At 39.5% G+C, this 21902-nt stretch overlaps 1 protein-coding gene across 1 annotated transcript; it reads left to right on the top strand.

Moving 5' to 3' along the window:
- The first annotated feature begins 12983 nt into the window (after positions 1-12983).
- On the top strand, positions 12984-14486 carry LOC125269472 (secretory phospholipase A2 receptor-like). The gene has a single exon (XM_048192374.1). It carries the CDS (start codon positions 13021-13023, stop codon positions 13756-13758), a length of 738 nt encoding a protein of 245 aa, XP_048048331.1. The 5' UTR covers positions 12984-13020; the 3' UTR covers positions 13759-14486.
- Positions 14487-21902: the final 7416 nt, after the last annotated feature.

Raw genomic sequence — 21902 nt, 5'->3', positions numbered from 1 at the left:
ACTCTGGGGAGTATTGCCCAGAACAGAACCATACTGCCAACACTAACTGTACGCTATAATGCAATAAATTATTTACTTGACAAAGTGGCCCTGACTCAATTAATTACAGATTTTCAGCCTTTTATATAAACTCTCATTAGGCACAATTAAATGTGTTGAGGGATATTTCTCTAATACAGGTTTAGTAGTGGTTCATACAGTTATTAATCAATTTATGGGTGGAATATGAATATAATAATTCATAAAGCTTTATGAATAATTATTATGCACATACCGACCCAAGGGGGAATTAACCATATATAGTGAATTAATTATAACGAATTATAATCAATTATATATATGATTAGTTCTGGTTTAATAATTATTTAGAGAAACTGTTCATTTGTCCAGCAAACTAAGCTCCTCATAGAATATTATCAAAGGAAGTCGGTGCATGCAGCAGAGTTTCAATGCGCCTGGCTTGGTTGGTCCTTTCCGAGAGGGTTTCTCCGGCAGGGTTTTCAAACGAGGTTTAACTGACGCGTAAGATGACAGAGAAGAAAGAAGAGAGAGAGAGTCCAAGGAAATGGTCGTCCCGGCAGGAGCTGAGCGTGTGATGACAGCGCTGTCGCCTGAGGCAGTTCAGGGGCAGTCGAGAGACAATCGGGAGACCAGGAAAAGTTGTGCGTCTGTGCTTTTATGGAAAATGAAACTAACCCACCACCTGAGTTGGGTGGCCAATGGATGCAATGCAATCTTTGGCGGGCAAGGATTCCTTTGTCTTCTCTTGCGAACTCATTTGCATAATTCATGAGGTTGGATCAGTGTTCATTTTCCTTCGAAGTACTATTAAAAATAGTACAATGCATTTGTCAGCAGTGTGACATACATTAGTGAATAGCTTGAGTCCGGAGCTTTACGGAGAGATCAAACTCGACAAGTGTCGCACATCATCTAAGGAAGATACACTTTATACTCTAATATTATCGTTTAACAAGAAATCTAACCTACTACAGTAAATTTTACGCTTCTACACTAGTAACACATAAATGCAACAAGCACTACAATGGCAGATACATTCATATTTGCAGGTACAATCATATTTGCGGATACAGTCTTTATGCAGATCTTCGTGTTTGTGTCTGTGAGTATGTGCGTGTAGTTTCTTCTTTTATGGCTGTTTGGAATGCGGGCCTGCTTCATAGCAACCCGATCCGTGGTGTCCGCATTGCCTTTGAAGTCACGAAGGAGATGCTCAAGAATCTATCGAAGCAGTCATAAACGGAGTCACGTGATCCGTTGGTGTGCGCCAGGATGGCGCCAATGTGAGATTTATGGATCAAAGTTTCTTGAATTGAGGCTTAAACACAGTTTATGGGGGGGACCTGCTCACTCTCGACATTGTGCAGATGCTACAATATATATATATATATATAGAGCTTCACAACAGACATTCTTTTGTCCCACTTTGATTAATCAAAAGAATGTGAAAGGACCCTCAAAGACAAGTAAATGACTATTGTAATCAGGACTGCCAAAGGTGGGAGACAGGAAAGATGACATCAACGGCCCATTGACGGCTAATCTCATCACGAGTTGCCTTTGTTCACCTCAGACTTCCATGCCTGAGTTCAAGGTGCGAATGACCATGGACTCCTAGTGCCAAACTGGTTCTGGCTAGAGCACAGCAAGAACAAAGAAATGCTCAGATAGGAAGACATTTTCTAAACATATTGGCTTGAAATCACCGAAAATGGACAGGAATACTGTAAGGAACATGTCCTATGTGTCCTTGTACTCATCCAGGAAACTGTGCACACACAGTAGAAACCACACCTGGAATAAAAGCCAATGCAACTACACCCACTGAGACAGAAATGTGATACCTCAACCAATTCACATCAAGTTTGGACTCTACGAGTTCAGAACACTGCCACAAGGACTTTGAGAAAGGTTTGAAAAAGAAATAAAGCATTTCCAAGGTCCTAAAGACATTGTCTTATTTAACTGTGTATTTTGGAACAATACAACAAGTTTCACAGGATGAAAGGTGGGCGTGTTAAGGGACGGACACCTGGGATGCTGTGACCCAATCACATCACCACATCAGGAAAGGTGGGGATTAGCAATCCCCTCCCCAACGAGAAGGAATAAAAGTTTTCCCAAGTGAACAGACTCTTGTTCTGAGTTTCTGACCTGACGAGGGAAGAACAACAGCACGACCAAGGTGAGACTCTTGTGAGTAAACCTTTCACCGCACGGATAAAGCAACCAAAGTGCTTCTGCAGACTCCTGATCTGCAGACTCCTGATCTGCATAACCCAAGTACCTCCAACCTACAGAAGATCCTACGGACCGACCACCATCTGACCTACAGTTCTCTGGATTACACAAAGACCTCCAGCACTCAGTGCAGCTCTGCAGCTGTTGGAAAGCAATCCAGTCTCCCACTGCACACGGAAGGATACCAGTGGACAACGTTTCCCATTCCCGGATTGATCACCCGACCAAGTGAAACGTAAATATAAGATAACCAAACCTTTTCCAAAAGCCTTGGCATTGGGTTGTTGCTAAATGAGATTGCTATTTGTGTAGAGACTGTTTTTCTAGGGTCAGCATACACAGATAGATACAGTAGACACGTTATCTGTATTCAGAGTAAATGCTTACTTACTTATTTTTAATACCAGCATCCAGAAAGACCACAATTGACCCCCTCATAGACTGCTAATTACCCATTCATTGCTTCGTCCAATCCGTTGCTCATCTACTTGGCATTCAGTTTTGTTAACATCCATTTGTGTTGGATGTTAAAATTGATTAATAACTGTACAAATCGCTACATCTCTCACGCCAATTTGACTCCAATCTTACACCTCCACCCAACGAACCCATTCTACCTTCCTCCATCATCCTTGCACCAGTTCAGTGGGACATCATGACAGAAATCACAGATGCTCACCACACAGAACCACCTCCTCCTAATTGCCCCTCTACACTCACTTATGTACCCTCACTTTTCCACCAGAGAGTCATCCAATGGATACACACGTCACCCAGCTCCGGCCACCCAGGTATAGCAGCCACCACTCAATTAGTCAGTAACCGTTTCTGGTGGCCTTCGTTACAGTCTGACATAATCACATTCATCCGAAACTCTGTCAAACTACCAAACTACCAAACTACCACTTCACGACTCTGGTCATCCTTCTTCTAGAAGCTCAACGTCAACATCAGTCTGACGTCTGGCTATCACCCCCAGGCCAATGGTCAGGTTGAATGACTTAATCAAGAGTTTACTTGTTATCTACCCGTTATCTAATAGTTTCTGTTTGATTATTGATTCAATTTTCTTAGTAGTTTAGTCATTTTTCCTTAGTAGTTTAGTCATTTTCCTTTGTAGTATTTAGTGAGTGTGATATTTTACTCTTGTATATCTTTTTGTTAATAAATTCATTTTACTGCAAACTGCGTCATTCTTGTGTTGATAATCAGAGGCTCTAAAAGCTCGCCGAATCTCACTAAATCCTTCAGATTGGTCAGATGATAAACTTCCTCCAATTTATAAAATATTAATTCAGTTAACAATCTTTCATGATTGTTCTTTATTGTCAAGGTGAGAATCCTGACTGGTGCCCCGAAATATTGGAAGGAATCATCTGACTCAATATTAATATTAATACAAAATATTAATATTTAAGACCAAAATCACTATATTTGTGGTGCCCTCATGTGAGCTTAATCCAAAAATCACTACAGATGTGATGCATATATGAAAGTGCACATAAACAACATTTATATTCACTCAAAGTTCACAAATCCAGACCTTTTCCTGTAAAACAGCATGAGGAATGAATGAATATGTTTGCATGGGAAATATTTACAGATGAGTAGACATGCATTTGCCTGTTGTATGTAATGTAACAATCTCGTCTGTAGAAGTTGGCGAATCCTAAGAAGCATTGCAGTTCCTTGATAGTGGTTGGTAATGGCCAATTTACCACCGCCTGGACCTTGCAGTCATCCATCGCGACCCCCTCTGCACTGATGACGTGACCCAAGAAGGACGTTGCGGTCTGGTGGAATTCACATTTTTAAAGCTTGGCATAGAGTTGGTGTTCTATGAGTCTCTGCAGAACTGAACGGACATGACGGACATGATTGGGATAATTGTCAAAATAAATCCGAATATTGTCAATATATACAATGACCCACTTGTTCAGCATGTCCCAGAAGATGTCATTGATGAAAGCCTGGAAGATGGATGGACTATTGACTAGCCCAAACGGCATGACCCGGTATTCATAGTGCCCAGTGGTAGTGGAGAAAGCCGTCTTCCATTCATCTCCCTCTTTGATACAGATCAGATTATAAGCACTCCAGAGGTCTATTTTGGTGAAATAGCGGGCAGCTGTTCTAGAGCAGCAGGAACCAATGGCAGGGGATAGCGGAATTTCACTGTGATGTCATTGAGCCCTCGGTAGTCAATACAGGGTCTTAACCCCCCGTCCTTCTTCTTTACAAAGAAGAACCTGGCCGATGCAGGAGAGGTAGATGGTTGTATGAAGCCCTTGGCCAGCTCCTCCTCGATGTAATTCTTCATGGCTTCCGACTCAGGTTGGGAGAGCGGGAAGATGCGACCCTTGGGGGGCGTTGAACCTGGGATCAGATCGATGGCACAGTCATTGGTGTGGTGGTAGTTGGGCCTGTAAGGCTTGATTTTCCTGTTAAACGAAAACTGAGATCAAGCATCCTGCAATAAAGCAATAAAACCCGCCTAGAGAAGAAGATCTCAAAGAAATAGCAATTGACAACGCCTTGCCCTAACCCCAAAAGGACAATGCCTCCCCCTCCACACACACACACACACACACACACACACACACACACACACACCTTCCTTTCCCTTGACTCAAGTCACTGAAAATTCTTCAAGACATATAATGTAACTTGTGTATTTATTGTTTTTCCCTTTTTATGTTTGGTATCATTTTAAATGTCTCAGTGTGATTGGTAAAATGGTCTCAATTTCACAGCAGTCACTGGTATTATGAAGAAGATTGAAAACTAAGGAAAATTCTGTCCTATCTTTGGGTGGTGCCTTTTGTGAAAACCCACTCCTCTTCCCCCAAAACAGGTGTTGGTGTAATAAAAATTTACAATCCTTTTGTTCTGGTCCTGGTATAAAAGGTAAAGTGCAAAGCAGTCAGGGGGGATTTTCTGTAGCCAGAGACCCCCACGCAGTGATGGACAAGTGTCTTCGAACACTAGTCCACCACTGTGTGTATATGCATTTCAACTATGCATTTATTATTTCTGAATTGGCTTCTAATTGTCTAACTGTAATTTAATTGGCATGATACATTTTTCTTGATAAATAAAATGTTATATTTGGTTATTCTGTATTATTCTTAATTCATTATTTCTAGTAGATTAAAGCGAAGGTATAACCTCAAATCTGTGTTCAGGATTGTTCATACGGAAGGTTTAATAGATGGAGCATGGGGCACATACAGTATATTAAGTCCATTTCGATTTCTGACTATCGGTGCCTTAAATAAGTTGCAGTTTTCGTAAATATATAAAAATTATGCTTTTTGTTACAAGTAAGCAGAGCGCGGCCGACTTAAAGGTAGATATTTACCCTGCATCCAATGTTTAAGGTCAGAACTGACGAGTTTGTGTCCGGGAAGAGCAAAGTTGGCCAAAGTGACTCTTCTAAAGCGATACCAGGACTGCAGTGAACTAAATAATTGAAACTATAAGGTAATCAGAATAATCAAAAATCTAAATTAAGGCATAACTAATGATTCATTTCTAATTGGAAACACAACCTAAGAATAAGAATCATTTGAAATTGGAGTCAGATTAAACGAGTGAAATTAAGTGAACTTAATAGAGACGCTGAAAAGGCATACACGCGTTAACCTTTGCCCGGGCGCGTCGGATTCCGTTTTTGGGCCGATGCGGGGTTCCTTACAGGCCGCTCTGGTTTTACTGAAAACCTCAGCGAGATATTGATATTCGGCAGGTAAATGGTTAATGGGTAATAATGGGACGGTAGGGCTTTGGAGCTGTGGAGACTGGAGACAGGTTTGACGACAGTAGTCTGACCAGTGAGTGATCTGGTTGTCGGGAAATGCCCAAGAAATCTGCGGGTTATGCTGGCGTAACCATGGCAATCCCAGAATGATGGGGTTCTGAGGTGAATTGATGATGAAGAAGTGGATGGATTCTCTTTGCAGTGACCCAATCTGCAGAGACACGTCGCCAGTGGTGTAGTGAACCTGTCCCGTCCCCTGTGGGTCCGTCTAACGCTGCCACTGACAACACCGAATTGCAGGGGATTAAAGCAATGTCATGCGTCTTTGAGAAATCCAAATCCATGAAGTTACCGGCTGCACCTGGGTCTATCATGGCTTGAGCATGGACAACACTATCATTGATTACAAGTCTGGCTGGAATTTCAATATTAGGAGAAGTGGAGGATGAACTCACCGCAGTAGCACCTCGGCTGGTGGGACAAGTGGGGCACGAGGCTCTCATATGGCCGTTTTGACCACAATATAGACACAGACGTTGCTGCACACGTCTGTCTCTCTCCTCCGTAGACAGGTGAGTAGAACCGATTTGCATGGGCTCAGAATCAGAGGTTGATGGAGTGACGGCGGGGAAAGATGATGCGTTTCTCAAAGGGCGTCGTGATCTAATTAAATTGTCAATGCGAATAGCCAGGTCAATAAATACATTCAAAGTCCTTCCCTCGTCACGGCAAGCCAACTCTGATTGAAGATCTGTGTTTAACCCCTTGCGAAACAGTAGTTTCAGCGTGTCATCCACCCAAGTAGTTTGTGCAGCTAGTGTGCGAAACGTGAGAACGTACTCCGCAGCAGTTTGTTTGCCTTGGCGAAGCGCCAACAGTAACTCACCAGCCTCCTTACCCCCCTCGGCGTGCTCAAAGATCTCACGGAAGCACTGCAGAAACTCCTCCAGTGAAGTAAACCATTCTAACGCCTTGCCCGTCAGCAGGGAACATACAAAAGCGATGTGACTCTCATCAATGGTGTACAAAATGGGTTGTTGAGAAATGAACAGCGAGCATTTTATCAGAAACCCCTTGCATCTAGCTGGTGAACCATCATATTTCTCCAGGAAGGCTAAACGTGGGTTGGCTGTGGTGTTAGTGAGGGAGACCGCCGCCGTGGGTGGTGTGGCTGATGGCGGACTTACGTCAGCATTGGTGAGTCGAATGCTCTGTAGCATCTTTACAAGCTCCTCGGTAACAGAGGTGAGATGGGTAAGCTGCTGTTGGTGGATGGCTAGCACGCTGGCCTGGGTAGATATCTCTGTAGACAGATGATAGATGGCCACTGGATCGTGGTCTGGCGAAGTTTTCTGTAACGAGACGGCAGACTCGGTGGGATCCATGTGCAGCTTTATTAAACAATCGTAGTCGTGCAGGCAGGGGTCAAGAACCAGCAAAAGCAGTGTCAGAGGCAGAACGTAATCAGAAACAGGGACAGGCAAAGGATCAGGGTAGGCGGCAGACAAGGCAGAGTAATCCAGTAAACAATCAGGTAAATCACACGGCAGGCAGCAGGCAAAACACGGGAGTATAAGGCAGTCCAAGGTCATACACAGAATCACAATAAACAGGGGAAAATGCTCGGTAATGTTAGCCAGGGCAAAACAAGACTTTGCAATGGGTGAATGTGTGCGTCTGCTTAAATAGTCCGGGTTATGTGGATCAGGTGTGTGTGTAATCAGCCCAGGCACGAGGTATGGGAAATGTAGTCCAGGACAGGTTAGTACTCAGGTGAGGGAGCCCTCTGGTGACGATCGGAGGGAGCCACAGAGGCCGAGTTCGTGAAACCCAGAGGACGGTAACTGCCAAAGACCAGCATATATGGGGGTACAATATTCTGAATAGTGATCAACAAATGTTTTTTTTTTGTTTTTGTTTTTAAATGGTTGATTCATTAAATGTTGCCCCTGTATCTCAGTTTTTACAGCACTGGAATTCTAAAACTATCGAGGAAGTCCTGAGCTTGATAAGTGTATACAAAATGAATTACTGATAATGAAAGACTGAAACTTTAAATCATGTGGTCAAAGGCTATTAAGACGTCACTTGTAAATCGCAGCACAACAGGGTTGAACAGAAAGATGGACAAAGAGAAATTCTGCAAAGCCTCTTGAAAGAAACTACATAATATGAAATGAAAACATTTTAATTTCAATAAAAGCAAAACTTAGGTAGCTTTTTCCATTTTATTTAATTCATAAAAATGTAATTGTGATAGAAAAAAATGGACATGATGAAGTAACATTTTTTTTAATACAATTCTTTATTGTAAAATGTACTTAATTCTATGAAGCAATGTAAGTTCCTTTTGCTGCTGGTTATATCAGCAGTCATAGCCACGCACTGATTTTTTTTTTTTTTTTCCACAGAAGGAACCATAATGGAAATGTCATGTAAATTTAAATGCTACTTTTGCCTGCAGTGACTATAATTTGAATGACTTGAGGTTCAGGTAGTAACTAAGTCATTACACATTACACATATTCACTTCATTTTCTCTTTAGAATTTGCTTAAAACTGCTTTTACTTGTTACATTGTTATGGTTTTACAGAAATTAAATGTATTTGTGGTGTTCCTTTTTCATCATTCTTTTTGTGTTTTATTACTGCAAGTAAACCTCATAATAGACTACATGAGACTACAAGTAGTGCCATATTTATGTTCTGTTTAGTTTGAGGCTGCGGCTGAAAAGTGGCCCTGGACTTTTGGCCCATAACACCCGGTGTGCAACACTCCACACCATATACCCACCAGCTCATTATGCGTAGAGCAATTTTTAACACCACTTACCAACATAAAATATACAAACCCGATTCCAAAAATTTGGGACACTGTACAAATTGTGAATAAAAAAGGAATGCAATAATTTACAAATCTCATAAACTTATATTTTATTCACAATAGAATATAGATAACATATCAAATGTTGAAAGTGAGACATTTTGAAATGTCATGCCAAATATTGGCTCATTTTGGATTTCATGAGAGCTTCACATTCCAAAAAAGTTGGGACAGGTAGCAATAAGAGGCCGGAAAAGTTAAATGTACATATAAGGAACAGCTGGAGGACCAATTTGCAACTTATTAGGTCAACTGGCAACATGATTGGGTATAAAAAGAGCCTCTCAGAGTGGCAGTGTCTCTCAGAAGTCAAGATGGGCAGAGGATCACCAATTCCCCCAGTGCTGCGGCGAAAAATAGTGGAGCAATATCACAAAGGGGTTTCTCAGAGAAAAATTGCTTGAAGTTTGAAGTTATCATCATCTACAGTGCATAATATCATCCAAAGATTCAGAGTATCTGGAACAATCTCTTTGCGTAAGGGTCAAGGCCGGAAAAACCATACTGGATGCCCGTGATCTTCGGGCCCTTAGACGGCACTGCATCACATACAGGAATGCTACTGTAATGGAAATCACAACATGGGCTCAGGAATACTTCCAGAAAACATTGTCAGTGAACACAATCCACCGTGCCATTCACCGTTGCCGGCTAAAACTCTATAGGTCAAAAAAGAAGCCATATCTAAACATGATCCAGAAGTGCAGGCATTTTCTCTGGGCCAAGGCTCATTTAAAATGGACTGTGGCAAAGTGGAAAACTGTTCTGTGGTCAGATTAATCAAAATTTGAAGCTCTTTTTGGAAAACTGGGACGCCATGTCATCCGGACTAAAGAGGACAAGGACAACCCAAGCTGTTATCAGCGCTCAGTTCAGAAGCCTGCATCTCTGATGGTATGGGGTTGCATGAGTGCGTGTGGCATGGGCAGCTTACACATCTGGAAAGGCACCATCAATGCTGAAAGGTATATCCAAGTTCTAGAACAACATATGCTCCCATCCAGACGTCGTCTCTTTCAGGGAAGACCTTGCATTTTCCAACATGACAATGCCAGACCACATACTGCATCAATTACAACATCATGGCTGCGTAGAAGAAGGATCCGGGTACTGAAATGGCCAGCCTGCAGACCAGATTTTCACCCATAGAAAACATTTGGCGCATCATAAAGAGGAAGATGCGACAAAGAAGACCTAAGACAGTTGAGCAACTAGAAGCCTGTATTAGACAAGAATGGGACAACATTCCTATTCCTAAACTTGAGCAACTTGTCTCCTCAGTCCCCAGACGTTTGCAGACTGTTATAAAAAGAAGAGGGGATGCCACACAGTGGTAAACATGGCCTTGTCCCAACTTTTTTGAGATGTTGATGCCATGAAATTTAAAATCAACTTATTTTTCCCTTAAAATTATACATTTTCTCAGTTTAAACATTTAATATGTCATCTATGTTGTATTCTGAATAAAATATTGAAATTTGAAACTTCCACATCATTGCATTCTGTTTTTATTCACAATTTGTACAGTGTCCCAACTTTTTTGGAATCGGGTTTGTAACTTTCTTTTTATAAAATTCTTTTGTCTGAAATTCTTTTTGCCATGCTGGAGGAATGAATGCTGTAACAGCTGACATAATGTCAATGACTCCACAGAGCTAGGTCCGGAGTCACCATTCACCATCCTAGATGGCTGTCGTGACTCTATTCCCTAATGCCAGAAACTCTGACTACATACCCCGAGGGCAGAGGTCAGGGTCTGACAAAGACCATAAAGACACTTGATGTCACTGCTTATAGCGGAATGAGGCTGAAGTGAGAATAAGCTCATTACAGGGAGTGAAGGACCTTGCCCCAAACGGGAAGGGTCTACCCCATGCTCATCCTAAATGACCAATGGGAGCTAACAGCTAAGGCTAGCTACAACCATTGTAAAACCTCCTCAACAACAAATTGAGCTCTCTCATAGGGAGTCAGGAGTCAGGGATCCTACTATTAAGGATTCCACTTACACTCAACCATAAAAACATAGCATCAAGGGCTGGTTGTGACCACTCACAAACAAATGTTTTCATGGTTCTTAAAAATCCAGACACCCTAGATGTTGCCTAATGAAAAAGAAAGGTTCACAAACTGGGGTGAAAAACTTCCTGTCGGGTTCTCGAGATCTAAATAAGACTCTCTCTTTGATCCACCTACTGCAGGGTGCAGGCTATCTATTCTCCACCCGAGAGAGAGAATAAACAACAAAGGATCACAGCAACCACATCATAAAGAGTGTGTTCAACTCCTTTGAGAGCTAAACGTGCTCCGCTCAAATGCCTGACTCTATCACTAATCAAGAATCATCCATAAAACAGTCACAAACACATCCCTGTGAGTGCCTTCAACTCCCTCGAGAGCCGTGCAAACACTAACGACTATCCCTCAGGTGAGAACAAATGTGAAATCCTCTTACTTGTCTCTTTCAGTCTCTTTGCGAATACATCACAAAGTGCACCTCATAATGAGTGCATTCTGTTCCTTGGAGAACTGAATGTGTGTGCTCCTTACAAAAAAACACAAAACACACAAGTCATGTGTCCTCAAGTCGTGTGTTGTCTCTGATGCAGAGGCACATTCTTCCTGAAATGTTTGGCTGAGTGATCTTCACATACATAAACAAACAGATCCTGAAGACAAAAGGTGCCCTTTTAGGGTGTACTCACACTAGGCACGGTTGCCTTGAACCGAGCCCCAGCGTGATTGTGTAATGATGACAGTAGCGCACATAAAGTAGTAGCTGTTCTGTCCTCTTCCAAGCAGGCCAGGGATGGCTAAACAAACCAGGCATGGAACAGAGTGTATTATGTATTATCACACTTGTCAAATGAACCAGGCTTTGGGGGGTCAAACGCACTTGGGCACGGTTCAGAGCGCCTAGTGTGAGTACACCCTTATACTCTGGTCACACTGGTAGTGACATCAAAGACTTGCGAGTGTTATTGACATCAAAGACTGGCGAGTGTTATTGTTGCATTTAGACACATGCTTCAGACATCGGTCACACTGGATTCCTAGGATCCAGTGTGAGTTCCCATTTGAAACAGAATATTTGTATTATTTATGCTGACTCGTATCAAAAACCCAATATTTTTGTGTTGTAAGCCTCCATATTCTAATGTTTACATTTTTGTTTCAGACCCTCTTTCATTGTAAGCCAGTGTGATTTCATTTATTATTAGTAGTAGCAGGAGAAGTAGTTTTATCATCAACAAGACAAAAACATTTTTGTTCACTTTCCTAGCTATAGGTATAAGCAACAGATTTAGAGATCCTAGACTTGGCAAGATCTGTTACCTATAAAACTAGCAGCTGCAATACAGAAAATTCTGTACATCACTTATATATATATATATATATATATATATATATATATATATATAATGAGGTTGATGATGCCCTAGTTCAGTGCCTGCAGATATTCTTACCCTGGAGAATGCACAGTAAAAGTTTTCTTTCTGCACCTAAAGGCAAATATTTGACATCTTATTTGGATGGCATTCAAGATTTGCTTTACTGAATTTGTTTTCACGAGAGAACACGAGAGAAAGTCAGATGATGACAGGTTTTAAAGGTATATAAGAATGCCTTGAAACAGGGCCTTCCCAAGCTTGCATGGGGCCACAGGGCCCAGTTCAAGGTAGCAGAAGTAGGGGCAATCCGTTTGCTATGGGGCCCCCTCAAGTGCTGGGTCACACTGGTTGAAGTATCCCAAGGATGTCCTGCCTTGAAAATATTTAGTTATTTTTAAAAGGTTATAGTAGAACTAACTAAAACTATTTGTGTTTATATGTTGTCCATATGAGAACCTAATCTGGGACCACTACTTTAAAGAAAAGTTTCATGCCAGTTTTACCTGCCCACAGTTTCTTTCTATTATGAGGTTTATTTGATTAGTTAAATGCAGCTGGTTTGTTTGTTCTGTCTGTAAAGGTGTGCTGTGATTGGTCACACCATCACACTCTTTTGTCACTGGCTGTATGTCAGTTTAAGAAAGAGAGAGTCAGTGTCATCATGCACAGTTCTGTCCTCTCCTTCAACTGATCATTGAAAAAACACAAAATCTCTTCACTGGATGAAGATGAAGACGACCCTCACTGTGCTCCTAATCCTGGAGCTCTACGGACTCTCCTCCGGTCTCTTTAAACATTTCTTTGTGAATGAGGGTAAGACATGGTTTTCTGCGCTTAGGTACTGCAGAACTCACTTTCATGACCTGTCCACCTTCACTAATGAGAGTGAGAAACAGCAATTTTTAGCGGATGCAAATAATCAAACTTCTGATGCCTGGATTGGTTTGTCCAAACTATCAGGATTCTGGAAATGGACCGGAGGTTATTACGCAACAAATATTGTCTGGGATAGTTCGAATCAGCTAAGTTATAATGAATACTGTGTTTTTCTACACAAAGATACTAAGAAACTACATGATGAAAACTGCAATAAAAGACATGCCTTCTTCTGTATGAACAAAGAACTTGCTCCGATGCAGCAGGAAGAGAGCTGGGAAAGAGCTCTGGAATACTGCAGAACACATTATAATGATCTGGCGAGTCTGAGCTCAGAGAACAGGATGAATTCTGCTTTACTGAGTATCACACAGGCTCAAACTGAATATGTGTGGACTGGTCTGCGCTTTCTAGCTGGAGAGTGGAGATGGGTCAATGGAGATGATCTTGACTTCACAGCCTGGCATGAGACGGGACAGCCCCAGTGTCCTGCCAGAAACCTTCGTTGTGGAGCCCTGAGCAAGTTAACAAAGGTCTGGACACCCAGAGACTGTGAGGAGAAGCTCAACTTCTTTTGTCAGTAGATGGTACGTCACTTACACAGATTTTTTTATGAGCACAGATTACAAATATAAAAGATATGGTAATAGTTAGATATGTGCTCCATCTTTTTACTGTGGCCCCCCATTTGATATCATAACCTGTTTAACAACTTTTGAACACTTTCATTATTAATAAACATCAACACTATTGATAACTATTTTCTGCTATCTAGTATGTAAAACCATCTTTTTGCTTCTTTTTTGTTAATAAAACAAACTGGATCACTAGCAGAATGGATTAACTTATTACTGGATTAACGGTTCAACAATTTCTTCTCCTGACTCAAAGCACTCAGTAATCACTCGACAGCTCCTCACCACCACGTTTTATGTTTCCTGCTTCACACTTACTGGAAAGAAGCTCTGGGTTCACTGCATAAAACTGTGTGCTCCGCTATCAAGTTCCTACCCTAAAACAAATGAGAAAATTGTTTCAATGAAAGGATGAAAGTACTAGTTTTTGTTTAATTTTGATGGCTAAGTACAATTGTACTTTTTTTTCAAGTTATTTTGTTTTATAACTAAATCAAATAAACATATTAGTAGTTATTGTGTTTAGAGAAGCTGTATAGGGTGCAACAGATTATACTTCTTCACTTTTTGTAGTTATATGAAATTGTTAAATTGATCATTTAAATTACATTTAGTGAACTGTATAGCTTAAAGAAATATCTTAGTGTTTATTTTTAATAACACATTATTATTATGATTATTAATTTTGAATTAAATGTAATGATGCATTGTAGTCTTTCTCTTTTTTATGTTTTTCAAGGCATATCTATTCACTGTACACTGTGCATTTCAGGTGTAATGTAATGTAATGTAATGTAAGTCAATGCGGTTTACTTCATTGGATATGTTGGAATTATAATGAATAGGTCCTATTTATTTGGCATTTAATTAAAGAGTAACCCTTACATCATTGATGAAAGGGGCTATCTGGATCACAAAATGGTTTTGTACATTCCAATTTATTTCATTTCATTTCATGTTATTTTGTGAAATAAATAGGCTATTTTTTTATTAAGACATCCATGCATCTTTGTCCTCTGTGGAGAACATTTAGTTTTAATCTTTCTCAGTGACTTCACATATCATGGCTGTAAATATAAGGGCTTCTTACAGTTTTTTTCAATTGCTAACATACTTTTGTCCATTCTTTAGTCACATTTTCAAAACTAAACACATTTAGCAGAACATCCGTCTGTTGTGGCCATACCATTACAGTTTTTTTCAATTGCTAACATACTTTTGTCCAATCTGTAGTCACATTTTCAAAACTCTAAACACATTTAGCAGAACATCCGTCTGTTGTGACCATACCATTAACACAATTCATGTCGTTTTCACACAAAATGCAATCAATTAACACATTTCTTAAATGCTTAAATTTTCTTTTCATATAAGCTTACCTCATACCAAAATCATGGATCTTTCTCATCTTATTTGCAAATGCTTAAACACAGCAAGTCAGAAATGAAGACCCAATGTTCCAATCTTTAAATATAGGATAAAACCTCTAATTCTGCAACAACAGCAGCTCAAAAGTATTGAAAAAAATATATAAAACAAATACTGAAACAATTGATAAGCATTTTTAATTAGCAGATCACTGAAATATTGAGAAATAGCAGATTCCAATCTCAGTTGGAAGCGCAGGTGTTGAAGTTATTTTCATTACATGGACACACAGTAAAATAGGACTCTTTGAATCGGATTTGTTCAGTGTGGATGAAGAACAACACAGAGGAGCAGAGAGAAAATAATATCTGGGTAAGGGAGAAGAATAGATGAAGGAGGAAAGGAGAAGTTGGATCAGGACAAGGGAGAAGAAGAGGTATGGGAGAGGAGGAAGAATGCTGGACTGAGCATCTCTGTTTTTTTCACTTACACGTGGAACCTATGAAAGCTTATTTCTGCCATGAATAGAAAATAAAAAAGGTAATTATGTCTTTTTATCTCACAATTCTGACTTTTTAAACTCAATTCCTATAGTTTACATATCACAATTCTGAGGGGAAAAAGTCAGAATTGTGAGATGTATATTCACAATTGCAAATAAAAAAAAAAATAAAAAAATAAAAAAATGGAATTGTGAGATAAAAAGTCACAATTACCTTTTATACTTTTTTATTCTGTGGTGGAAAAAAAGCTTCAACAGTAACCAAAAGCCATGTATGTTGGATTTGTTGTTGATCAATGGCAGCAATTTCATGTTTTCATTTCAGTAAAAGCTTCATGTAAAGCTTTTACTACAACGATTCCACTACCACTGTTCCATATATGCAGAATATGTGGTCTGCATAGGGCACTAACTACCAATGGGACACCATCCCACCCTCTATGAGGGCAACATCAACACCACACACCCAACCCCAAAAAGAGATTTCAACCAAGGGGCCAACTGAACTTCTGCATAAGGGACTCATCTGACCAGTAGCTGCCCTGAGCAATTCTGTTACTTTCTTCTTCTTTTTTTCTACTGCACGTTCCATAAAATAATGATTCACTTCTGTTGCCAAGAATGCACACATTCAACACTCAACCAAAAATATAGAATGGCTTACATGCATTACTCTATTACTGTAGTAAAAGGAAACTGAATTATAAAAACAATGGATTTCATATTTTCTCCAGTTAGAACTGAAACATGACAAGTAAATGCAGTTTTCGTAATGCCATCACCTGTTAGTATTTTGACAGTCATTGCGCTTTGATTGACTATATGTTCCCGTTGCATAGAAAACTAGTGCTATGTTTTGACAGAACGACTCGATTTTGAATCAGGTTTGCTGTGTTTTGATAGAGTTAGTATGTGTTGAAAAAGGTTTTTAGCGTTTTGAAATGTGGAGTTTGTGTTTATATAACAAAATGTGGTTTTGGGCAGAAAATTAACTATTTGGCTAACTGTGTGATGTTTGTGTGTTGCTGTGTTAAGAGTTTAGAAAAAGTACTTTAAGTATTGCTAAACGCTTGTTAGCAATTGAAAAAAACTGTAACACAATTCATGTCGTTTTCACACAAAATGCAATCAATTAACAATTTTCTTTTCATATAAGCTTACCTCATACCAAAATCATGGATCTTTCTCATCTTATTTGCAAATGCTTAAACACAGCAAGTCAGAAATGAAGACCCAATGTTCCAATCTTTAAATATAGGATAAAACCTCTAATTCTGCAACAACAGCAGCTCAAAAGTATTGAAAAAAATATATAAAGCAAATACTGAAACAATTGATAAGCATTTTTAATTAGCAGATCACTGAAATACTGAGAAAAAGCAAATTCCAATCTCAGTTGGAGGCATAGTCAGGGGTTGAAGATCTTTCCATTACATGGACATACACAGTAAAATAGGACTCTTTGAAACGGATTTGTTCAGTGTGGATGAAGAACAACACAGAGGAGCAGAGAGAAAATAATATCTGGGTATGGGAGAAGAATAGATGAAGGAGGAAAGGAGAAGTTGGATCAGGACAAGGGAGAAGAAGAGGTATGGGAGAGGAGGAAGAATGCTGGACTGAGCATCTCTGTTTTTTTCACTTACACGTGGAACCTATGAAAGCTTATTTCTGCCATGAATAGAAAATAAAAAAGGTAATTATGTCTTTTTATCTCACAATTCTGACTTTTTAAACTCAATTCCTATAGTTTACATATCACAATTCGGAGGGGAAAAAGTCAGAATTGTGAGATGTATATTCACAATTGCAAAAAAAAAAAAAAAAAGAATTGTGAGATAAAAAGTCACAATTACCTTTTATACTTTTTTTAGTCTGTGGTGGAAAAAAGCTTCAACAGTAACCAAAGGCCATGTATGTTGGATTTGTTGTTGATCAATGGCAGCAATTTCATGTTTTCATTTCAGTAAAAGCTTTTTATAAAGCTTTTACTACAACGATTCCACTACCACTGTTCCATATATGCAGAATATGTGGTCTGCATAGGGCACTAACTACCAAGGGCACACCATCCCACCCTCTATGAGGGCAACATCAACACCACACACCCAACCCCAAAAAGAGATTTCAACCAAGGGGCCAACTGAACTTCTGCATAAGGGACTCATCTGACCAGTAGCTGCCCTGAGCAATTCTGTTACTTTCTTCTTCTTTTTTTCTACTGCACGTTCCATAAAATAATGATTCACTTCTGTTGCCAAGAATGCACACATTCAACACTCAACCAAAAATATAGAATGGCTTACATGCATTACTCTATTACTGTAGTAAAAGGAAACTGAATTATAAAAACAATGGATTTCATATTTTCTCCAGTTAGAACCGAAATATGACAAGTAATGCATTTTTCATAATGCCATCAACTGTTAGCATTTTGACAGTCATTACGCTTTGATCGACTATATGTTCATGTTGAATAGAAAACTAGTGCTATGTTTTGACAGAACGACTCAATTTTGAATTTTGGTTTGCTGTGTTTTGATAGAGTTAGTATATGTTGAAAAAGGTTTTTAGCGTTTTGAAATGTGGAGTTTGTGTTTATATAACAAAATATGGTTTTGGGCAGAAAATTAACTATTTGGCTAACTGTGTGATGTTTGTGTGTTGCTGTGTTAAGAGTTTAGAAAAAGTACTTTAAGTATTGCTAAACGCTTGTTAGCAATTGAAAAAAAAAACTGTAAAGCAGACACAGTCACATAGTTTTTATAGAGATTTTTTGTTTGTTTTAGGTTTGGCCACAGCAATGTCTTTTTTTCAAACATCACAATTCAGCACATTTCATAAAAAGACAAACATTTGGTGTATTATTTTGTATTTATTTTTAACATCTGATTAATTCTTGAGTTTTTAATGCAGAATTTTCTTTACAGTTTTTTCTGATTGCTTACAGTTTTTTACGATTGCTTAAGCACAATTTTGAAAACAGGGCCCGGTTTGTCAAAACACTACACACAATTAACACAACCCTACACCAAAGTAGCACAACACTTCAGATCATTTGCAAAATGAAACACTTCATTCAAAACTTTACATTAATTTAACAAAACCCAACTTTGACACCGTATGGAACACACATGGTTCATACATTCTGATTCTGTTTGATTCATTTACACACTGCTGTGCTCAATCTTAAACTCTTGTAACTTTTATACTTTTCTAATTATATAGTCTGGGTTTGAGATATTGTTAGAGTAAAGTACATGATATATATATATATATATATATATATATATATATATATATATATATATATATATATATATATATATATATATATATATATATATATATAAAAACACAAGATCAGTACTGCACATTGATGAAAATAATTATTTCTCACCATATTGTAAAACCATTCAATACATCAATGCCTTTCCAAAGGTTATATTTTGCACTGAAAATTAGAACATATTCTAAATATAATATATTACACGAACAAAAATATTTTTGGAGACAAAACACCAAAGCATCATCTCTTGGCCTAGCTGGATCTGGCCATAGCGCTTCATCCACATCTCAGGCGATGTCCTTTCACGCAAGACAGCGAGGGAAGAATCTTCTTGAAAGGTGAATCCATCCTTGCACAGATCCTGCATCAGTTCGGTCAGGCCTTCTCCATGGCTTGAATGGGGCATATCCTGACACAGGGCTGGAGATTGTAAACCTTCCATGCCAAAAAAACAAACAAACAAACAAACAAAAAACTCCTCAATGGGTTTAAGGAAGGGACTGTATGGTGGGATGTATTGGAGTGAAAATTGTGGATGCTAATGAAACCAGTTTTTTGACCAGGGCAGATAGGTGGAAATTTACATTGTCCCATATGACAGTGTATCTCATCTGCTTTGCATCCATTTGGTCTTCTGCTGTGACGATTTTGTGCAGTCTGTCTAAAATGTGAATATGTGGGCCGTGTTGTAAGAGCCTAAGTTGGCATGCAGGTGGAGGACCACATTCTGTGTGATTGCAACATACATTGGGATGTTACCACCGCGTTGGCCCAGGACATTCAAAATGATTCAAAATTATGTTTCTCCCTCTCCCTCTTACTGCAACATTGCCTTTCATTTTGTTGAAGACTCATAAACTCACATTTTGCCTTTTTATAGTACTATAGCACCTGATTGTTGAGTTTACAGTTAAGCACCCAAGTGTCTTCACACCTGATGGCTGTGTTTGATCAATTGGTTTATAGGGGTGGTATTTTGGACAGCAGTGTCTTGAAATGGCAAAGAAGTGACATTATGTTAGATTTCTGTGTCTAATGTAGAGAAGTGTGTTTAGTGTTGTGCAAAACAATGTGTGTAGTGTTTTGCAAAAAGTGTGAGGCTGAGAATGTGCTTATAGTTGTGCAGATCTAGCTTTGTGTTTTGCTCCTTGAGTGTAAGGTTTTGCTAATTGTGGGAAAAGTTTAATTTTAGTGTGTAAGCAATCGTAAAAAACTGTAAGCACATTTTTTGTAACTATTGGCTATTTTTGCAAAACTCTACACACAAATAAGAAAACCTTTCACCCAATTATCAAAACATTGTAGTTCTCTTGCAAAAGCGAACACAGCTAGATGAACTCTTCACACCTTCGTAAAAATGGTGTTTTCGTATCAAACAGTAAACACAAGCCATCATCTACTAAGCACACAATGTGCCAACTACACACTGATGGTATGAATACAAAACACATCTGGCTTTTGCTTTCTCTGTGTACAGAAGTCAATTTGAGGTCATACTTTTGTCATAGTGTCATGTAAACATACAAGGATCCAAACTTCAAGTATTGGTGTTTAGTCACACTCATCAAAACCAAGACAAAGTCAGAACACAAAATAGTAATTTCACCAAAAAAAAAAAAAAAAAAAAAAAAAAAAAGACAATCAGCCTACATCATGTCGTCTTTCTGGGTCCGGCCACAAAATTTCGTCCACATCGCATGCGATATCCTCCAGTCCAAGGCACCGGGGAAAATATCTCCTTGAATGCCGTATCCAGGCCTGACATGATGCCTGGTCAATATCTCCACATGCCTCCTCCATTGCCTGTAAAAGGGCTACCTGTTGATGAGGATGACGGTCGTACACTTTCCAGCGCCAGGCAGAGAAGAACTCCTCGATGGGATTTAAGAATGGAGAGTATGGAGGGAGGTTGAGTGCCATGAAGGATGGGTGGTCTGTAAACCAGTTGCGGACCAAAGCAGCCCTATGGAAATTAACATTGTCCCATATGATGACATATCGGGTATGCTCTGGTCTCTGAACAGTGAGCATGTCATGTAAGGTGTCCAGGAATGCAATAATGTGTGCAGTGTTGTATGGGCCTATGGTTGCATGATGGTGAACAACACCATTTTGGCTTATAGCTGCACACATGGTTATGTTACCACCAAGTTGTCCTGGGACATTGATGATGGCACGGTGTCCAATAATGTTCCTGCCATGTCTCCTGGTTTTACTGAGGTTAAAACCGGCCTCATCTACAAAAAGTAGCTCATGTCCCATGGCATCTGCTTCTAGTTCCATCACTCTCTGGACAAGACAAAACAAATGCAACACATCAGGCCCATGCACAGCACTACAGTATGCACTTCCAAATTCAGAACCAATGACACTATAGTCATATCGCAGTTGCTTTACACGTTCTGTGTTTCTCTCGAAAGGAACTCTGTAAATTTGCTTCATTCTTATTCTGTGGCGTGCAAGTACACGACTTAGTGCAGAAATGCTTACACTGTGTATATTTTGAAAGATGGTGTCATTATCAATTATGCGCTGCTGTATTTCGCGCAGTCTTATTGCATTATTGGCAATCACCATGTTCACTATATGGGTCTCTTGCTCTGGAATGAACATTCTTCCTCTGCCCCCAACATCTGGACGTCTAGCAATTCTGTAAAGTAACAATTTCAGTATTTTTGCATGTATGGTACTGTTGTGTTTCTCATTAGAGTATGGCAGTGCTACAAAGTACTTACCGATTCTCATTTCGAAATGTCCTAATGATGCTTGCCACAGTGTAGCGGCTCAAATTAGGCTGAACCCGTTGGCCAGCTTCCCTCAGGGTCATCCCATGGTTGATGACATGGTCCACTATTGTAGCTCTGATGTCATCAGTTATTCTATTTCTTACTCTTCTTACCCTTCCTCTTTCCCCTCCTCGTCCTCTTCTTGCTC

Source organism: Megalobrama amblycephala, linkage group LG6 (assembly GCF_018812025.1).
Source record: "Megalobrama amblycephala isolate DHTTF-2021 linkage group LG6, ASM1881202v1, whole genome shotgun sequence".
Classification (NCBI taxonomy): domain Eukaryota; kingdom Metazoa; phylum Chordata; class Actinopteri; order Cypriniformes; family Xenocyprididae; genus Megalobrama; species Megalobrama amblycephala.
This window is presented reverse-complemented; position numbering and strand designations above follow the sequence as displayed.

What these genes read in the sequence shown, in the direction of transcription:
- LOC125269472 (XM_048192374.1), top strand. Translation starts at nt 13,021, where the DNA reads ATGAAGATGAAGACGACCCTCACTGTGCTCCTAATCCTGGAGCTCTAC.